The sequence below is a fragment of the Lottia gigantea genome (assembly GCF_000327385.1).
Source record: "Lottia gigantea unplaced genomic scaffold LOTGIsca_223, whole genome shotgun sequence".
NCBI classification, from domain to species: Eukaryota; Metazoa; Mollusca; class Gastropoda; family Lottiidae; genus Lottia; species Lottia gigantea.
This window is the reverse complement of record NW_008708585.1, coordinates 189,336-196,796: the sequence shown is the minus strand read 5'-3', so window position 1 is coordinate 196,796 and position 7,461 is coordinate 189,336. Positions and strand designations below refer to the sequence as shown.

Sequence of the window (7,461 nt, the reverse complement as noted above, 5' to 3'; positions counted from 1 at the left end):
ATGTTGGCAGATTGTGGAGAGGCCAGTTATTTTTAGCATGGAAACAGAATAAAGTAGATCAATTGTAAGCTTATTGGAAGCAAACCGATCTAATCAATATAAGAGTTGTTATAGAATCGACATTGGGTTTTCTATTCCTGGTTATAATTCCAATAGAATTGATATTAAAGCGATTATGGAATATGGTGATAATAATGCTAATATTTTGTCAATATAATACTGACTTGATAGTTATTGCCCTCATTAAATATCACTTAGGTTAAAAATAGTCTTAAAGTAGGATGAGCCCCATTTTTTTGTGAAAATTAGCTAAAAAAAAACAAGGAAGTCAATCATAAAGAATTTCTGGAATTCCATTTCAATGCTTGTATTTAGCCAAAACTAAATATGTTAAAAAATAATGGTTCCTCATTTTTGAAAGTAGATTTGGGTCTTGATTAGTAAATAGTCTTAAGACATACTAAATCTGCACTTGTTTTAATATACCTCAAACTAGAAATATCACTTTCTATTTCTATATCAGACAGGGTGTCAAGAAAGACCAGTTGTCATTTTAACTTTAACCTGGATAATTCTGAACACCCACGTATTTGAAGTCTAAAAATTTTGACCTTGCGCTGTGAACAGTATTACTGATTATTACTGATTAACTGAAGTCCCTTTAAATACAATGAAAACATGCTTTCATAATCCAATGAAAAAGGATGTAATAAATTTTTTCCTCTTAAAATTGAATAGCTGTGGTGTATTTTTTTGACATTAATGTTTTAGATTTTCATACTTTAAATATATGGCACTATGTTTACATTAGATATGACACATTAGACCTGACATTTATCACTGTTAATGTATACATTAAAAATCTGAATGTTCATAAAACTACAATTCAATTTACATGACTTTGCATTACAAGCAGTTTCTAGTTCTATAAGAAATTCCTGTTAAAAGAACATGACCAACAATATTTTGTAGGTTAGAAAATCAATGAAGTAATGCTCAGACCTACATCAAAAGAATATTGAAAATCCCAGTCAGGGTTGCAAACAGGGGTTTCAAAAAGGTGAATATGCCCTGCTTTGGTAGCAAGACCTGCAACAGTGCTTATTTTGACTTAAGAGTCAAGCTTTAAAAAAGGTATTAGGCTGGCCATGGTAGACCTAAATATTTTATGTTTATCAGGGACATTGATAAAATCAATTTGCAACTTTCCAATTTCCAATCAGATGTCTGTTATCTTATCAATGTCTCCAGTACGCAAAATAAATTTATAAAACCTCTTTACAATCCCTTTCAGAAAATCAAGTTACATGAACACTTAACCTAAATTTGTAATTTGTAAAATTGAACCTTTTAATCACTATTATTAAAGCAGTTAAAAATATTAAGAATTATGCATTATGATTCAAAATGGTTTCTGTAATTAATAGCCCACCAAGCAATAAATCTTTAATTGGAATAAATTAATAATAGATAGATCAGTGAGTGCAATTCCCATTTCAGGTATAATTTAATTACTCTTATATACGTTTCTAATTCCAGTCTTGAGATAAATAGTTAATGTTCAATACAAAGCAACAACACTGTGGATTTACCAATATTTCTGATTGAATTCTGACGGCAAATGGAAAACAAATTGCGGTACTTCTCTGTTTCTGATTCAGCAACAGAGTAACGCAATACAGTGCATAATGAGGAAAACAACTATGAGACACTTGTTTCATGTTAGCCCCTTTGATCTGCATTTATAACAGACATAAGGAAACTGGGTTGAAAATTACCAAAATATCATCTCAAAATTCTTAAAGGATGCAAGGATCAAGGATGGGATGTTATGATAACACATCACAGGAAGCAAAAAAAATCAGGTTACTTACCTTGAAGGAAATCTTGCAGCATCGCATCTAACTTATAGTCTTCATCCACAAATAATGGACGATGGTCATAGAATTGACACACAGTTTTTAAAGCAGTATTATCATCAGGATCAATGAGAGCTAACTCTTTAGTATTTAATAGATTCACAATATGACTTTTTTCCCCATCGAATACAGGGATACGAGTGTAGCCATGTTTTAAAATTTCAGACATGGTTTCAAAATCCAATGTCGTATTAATATCTAACATGTAAACATCGTCAATTTTAGTCATAACATCTGTCACGACTTTGTTTGCAAGTTGAAGAGCTCCTGCAATGATGTTGGCCTCATCATTTTGAAGAACTTTATTATCAGCAGTCATACGAATCAATTCTTGTAACTTTTCCTTGTCATAAACTTGACCAATCTCTTCACCTAAAACTTTGTCTAATATCAAACTTATTGGAAATGATAAAGGAAAAGTAACAATCATAAAAAATTTGGTCAGATAAACTGTTCTTGCTCCAATAGCCAAGCCATGTCTTGAACAAATGGCTTGTGGAATAATTTCACCAAATATAACAATACCCATAGTTGACATAATAACAGCTAACAAACCATTTGATAAATCATCAAGTAAAATAGTTAATGTATTGTTCACAAGAACATTTCCAAGTAGCAATGTACATAATAAAAAATTTCCACGACTTCTCAAAGGTTCAATGATTTTTGCATATTTCTTTTCACTGGCAGATCCACATTTTTCAATAATTTGTAATTCGGTCTTGTCTAATGCCATAAGGCCTAAATTTAAGCCACTAAATAGACCAGACAACAGTAACAAAATTATCAGAAGAGTAATCTGAATTCCCATTGGCAATAGGAAGGTTTTAATAGGCTTAGCTTCCACACTAAATCGAATCCAGGGACTGCTGCTACCCTGGTGTAGCCATGTAGTCCGTGTTTCATTATTATTCTCATTGGAACTTAATATCTCTTTTACACAAACATATCGATAATCTTCATCAATGAACGGTAAATTCAAAACAAATAATCCATTATCATCCCCTAATAATTCTACTATATTGATCTCTTGATCCCCTTCGCCTAAAATACACTCATCTCCACGGTTGCCCTCATTCTTGGTTATAGCCACTGAACTTATATTGACAACACCGTTTCCAATAAAGCGAATCTTATGCTCTTGTTGTTCCATTAATTTTACCGACCCCGTCGAATCAACACTCACTCCTTCACCCGCAACAAGTAGAACTTTTATAGAAACGACATCTTCGCGATTCCCAGAAGCTGTCACGGTTTTCAAGAGCATAATTAACAGAGCAATTATTTTAACACTATTTCTGACTGCCATGTTTTGGCACTGCTACCGGAAATGACTAGTCCGCCCCCTTCGTAAACAAAAAGGGGAGATTACTCCTCCACTGTTATTTTTATAGTGGTCCGTTGCAGATAAATTAATATTATTGACTGGTAATAGTAATACATCACAGTCACAGTCAAGCTTTGATTTACACACAACTGACACAACACATCGCTTAGCATGTAGCTATGTTAAGATCGAGTCAGATTTAATTTATACAGTAGGCTATCACCCGAGGCAAATAGCTGAAGGGTTAAATTTAAAAAGAATACACTCACTGTATAGTCGAGTTATTTTAATCCTTATTAATTATGTCAAATTTGAACAAAAAGTGATTCTTATTTCTGTCAAATTTAAGGTTTCGAATTAAAAACCTGTATAAGTTATAGAGGCCTCTACATTATGATTACTTGATAACTTGAAATAGTGTGACAGCACAGGCAAACTCTACATTGGATACCACAGTAAGCCTACATTAAACAATATAATAGCAAAGGCCGTAGGTAGAGGGCGGTCAAGAGAGGGGGGGGGGGGGGTGTTAAAGATTTATAGATACATAGATATTTATTGTATTGTTCGCCCTTTTTGGGCAGCATTCATCATGATACAAGATAATAAACAATAATAAGTGATGTATGTCTTGAAAGACTTGTTAAGGCGACATAGTTGCGCACCCCTTAAAAAATTTTGCTACGCTACGGTCCTAAATATGGCTGATCTATATAGTCATCTAGATATTTCTCTATTTAAGCTTTGAAAAAGAAATATTACCGAAATTAGTGTCTTCATATTAATTTACACACGTCATTAAATCAGAAACACCGTAGTGTTTGCACAACTGATATCGTGATAAAGTCAGTAAGGGGATAGTCTTTAAAATATTTGGTATATAAACTGATAGAGCCTTTTTTCTGTTATCTACATTACCTTTCATCCGATTTCCCTACAATTCAACAAAAACTTTGGATGTTTAGACTATTGTTTGATTCAGGTATATGATGGATATATAAGAATGAATTGGGCATTCGTGAAATATATTAAATTTGATGCTTCGACATATATACTTTAAGCTATTGGTGATTTTAACAAAAGCCATAATCGACATATTGTGTTATAACTTTGTAGTCCTGTTCATAGGCTATATAGAGTTGTTTCCCTTCAGTCAGAAGAATTTACATGTCGTCTCTTTCAACTATTACATTATTAATTGATTTGAGGAATTGTTTTAAACGACGATGCCTTTTAAATGTACTTTTACTTAAACAGAGGTTTCAAAGTTACAGTATTGATACAAAGTAAAGGAAAAATTGTTTTACTATGTACATTTTCCATATTTGATGCAGGAAGTTTTATGGTAGATAATGACCTTTATGTCATATACTTGAATATTTGAATATTTGAAGCGAGGGGATACTTTTTGGTATTCTGTGCAGATATTTTTTATCATATTAATCTAATTTTGTTCAAAGACTTGAACTCCAGTCTAGAAAAAGATCTGAATTTGTTTAATTTTATGAAACAATATTATTGCATCCTCATAACGGGTTTAACAAATCCGCGAAGTAAGAATGGATCTGCGAAGTACAATTGCGCGAAGTCACAATATATCCGCGAAGTAAAATAATATATCCAATAATAACCACAAAATTTACTTCGCGGAACAAATTTGAATCCGCGAAGTAATGACATATCTGCGAAGTAATATTTAACCGCGAAGTAAATTTCTTAGTAGATGATTGGATGATAGTTGATGACGTAGAAAGTTAACTGGTATATAAGAAAATTACATCTCTCACTATTCAATACAAAAATTGTTATTAACTGATAGATAGATACTAAAACAATCAAGAATACAAAATGTTACCTCCAGGTGGTTTAATGGAAATTGTTTTCTCCTTCGATACAACTGGTTCCATGGCTAGTTGTTTGAATGAAGTGAGGGGCCATATTCAGAACATGGTAGAGCGTCTGCAAGCAGATATTTCAGGAATCAGAATGGCAGTATTTGCCCATGGTGATTACTGTGATAAATCTAACTATATCACCAAATTTATAGATTTTACCACTGATGTTAAGAAATTAACTGATTTTGTGAAGACAACGGGAAGTACTGGTGGTGGTGATACTGATGAGTGTTATGAATTGGTATTAAGACAAGTGAGAGAAGAATTATCTTGGACTCCTGGTTCGAGAAGATCTCTAGTATTAATTGGTGATGCCCCTCCACACGAACCTACCTATCCTCTGAATAAACTGAAAATAGACTGGAGAGAGGAGGCTGATTTGCTTGGAGAAATGGTAAGATTCTACTCTAAATTTTTTGAAGAAATTAAAATTCAGATTTCATTTAAGAAAAGATCTCGTCTATTTTTCATTAAACTTTGACACAAAAATAATAAATGAATCGAGTCTAAATTTATGAAATTTCTTTTTTCCAGGGTGTTAAAATTTATGCAACCCAGTGTCAAGGCTGTCCAACTGCTGCTAAATTTTACAAAGCAATTGCAGAAAAGACTAACGGACACCATTTAAAACTACAAGAATTCTCTAACGTCTTTGATTTCCTGATGGCGGTTGCTTATCGGGAACATGGTGATGATTTGTTTCAAGTTTATGAAAAAGAAGTAAGAGGGCGGTGTGAAACGTCTACTGGACTAAATAAAGATTTAAATGATTTGTTTACGACATTGAGAAATGGTGACGTTGTAACAACAGTTGATGTTGATACGCCAACAACTACAACAACATTAAAAACAGCTAAAAAGAGAAAAGCTGACAGTACAACGACAACACCTGCTAAAAAAGCTAAAACGACCAAAACCACTTCTTTGATTAAAATTGGCAAACCTACTTTAAAGAAGGTTTCACCGACAAGCAAGCGAATTGTCAAGAGAGCAAAGGTAATTACAAAATTTACTTTGAAAGATGAGAATTTAAATCATACCATTCTATATCACACTCTTCGATAATATTCGAAAGAATTCTTGCAATTTTTGACCCACAAGATTATTTACCATTTGCTTTTATTTTATCTTTTTAGAAAACAACCAACCCCAAATATCCACTGCTCAGAAGAGAAATGGTTCCTGAAAATAATTTTTATCTGAATGATAGGAACTGGTCTCCATGGCAGAAAATTGTAGCCAAAGATGTTCCAGTGTCAGATGGAACTCAGTGGCAGAATACTGGAATTTATCACAGAAAGAAGGAAATATTCCATAATAATCCTGATGTTCCGTCTATCTACGAATTTGCTGTACAAACCAAACCAAAAGCTAGACGTTATGTAGTGTATCACAAAATGGCCCATCGTGTTTCTGGAAAATGGGCTCAACGTTTATTTGGAGCAAGAAACATTCGTGAACAAGTTGGTAAAATAGCACATCGTGGTTATTCCTTATTTATTAGGAGATTACCAATCTCGTCAGATTCCATGAAAAGAGACACAATCAGTGCTTTAAGACGATATGATTATTCCTGGAACAGAATCAGGAATCAAAGAATCTATCAAAGAAGAGTTGAAATTTGTTCACAAACTATTTCTGATTGATCTGGGTAAAATATATTGTGATAATGAACTGTGATAGGACACAATTCTCATAAAAGACATTTTGCAGAAGAGTAGGACGTAAAACTCCATTCATTTCATTTCATTTCATAGAAGACATTTAAATATGAAATATCCGTTATGTCTGTAGTACATGGACAATATTGTACACAGAATCTCCAATTATATGTTATGTTGTACAGTGTTATTTATGTTAAATGTGTTTTTCACGTAATGATTATGTTTTTTGTTAATTAAAAAAGACAAAACTTACACATCGTTTGAATTGTCCGAAATCACTGTCCAGTTCTCTAATCAAGGCATGAAAGATTCCCCTTTCTTTCTTTCTTCAAGAGAACACCCATACACAAATAACAACAATCCAACTCACATCAAACTGAATGACTGCAAAAATGAATTAAAAAATTGGGAATAACTGTAGCCTACATGCAGAGAGTTTTACTCTACCGCAAATCTACGACTTGCTAAGCACTCGTTACTTGATTGTAGTCCGACCTTTATCTGGAGTTACTTCCCTTATATCAAGCATGTGTCAGGATCAACTTTGTTTCCAATATACACAAGATCTACTCTTTCTTAATTTTTGATTATCCAAAACATTTTTTAAAATGGAAAAATACGAATATATACGAATACCTTATCTAAGTATAAGGTAC

At 32.9% G+C, this 7,461-nt stretch overlaps 3 protein-coding genes across 3 annotated transcripts; 1 reads left to right on the top strand and 2 right to left on the bottom strand.

Annotated features, from left to right (window-relative positions):
• Positions 1-1,869: 1,869 nt before the first annotated feature.
• LOTGIDRAFT_65901 (hypothetical protein) lies at positions 1,870-2,748 on the bottom strand (the record flags this gene model as incomplete). Its single annotated transcript, XM_009054738.1, has 1 exon — positions 1,870-2,748. A coding segment is annotated over one exon (879 nt), but the record flags the coding sequence as incomplete, so codon positions are not given.
• Positions 2,749-2,795: 47 nt separating this feature from the next.
• Positions 2,796-3,228, bottom strand: LOTGIDRAFT_174893 (hypothetical protein; the record flags this gene model as incomplete). Its single annotated transcript, XM_009054756.1, has 1 exon — positions 2,796-3,228. A coding segment is annotated over one exon (433 nt), but the record flags the coding sequence as incomplete, so codon positions are not given.
• A 1,866-nt stretch (positions 3,229-5,094) lies between these two features.
• On the top strand, positions 5,095-6,787 carry LOTGIDRAFT_174892 (hypothetical protein; the record flags this gene model as incomplete). Its single annotated transcript, XM_009054755.1, has 3 exons — positions 5,095-5,535; positions 5,676-6,137; positions 6,278-6,787. 3 exons carry the CDS (start codon positions 5,095-5,097, stop codon positions 6,785-6,787), a joined length of 1,413 nt encoding a protein of 470 aa, XP_009053003.1.
• Between the last annotated feature and the right edge of the window lie 674 nt (positions 6,788-7,461).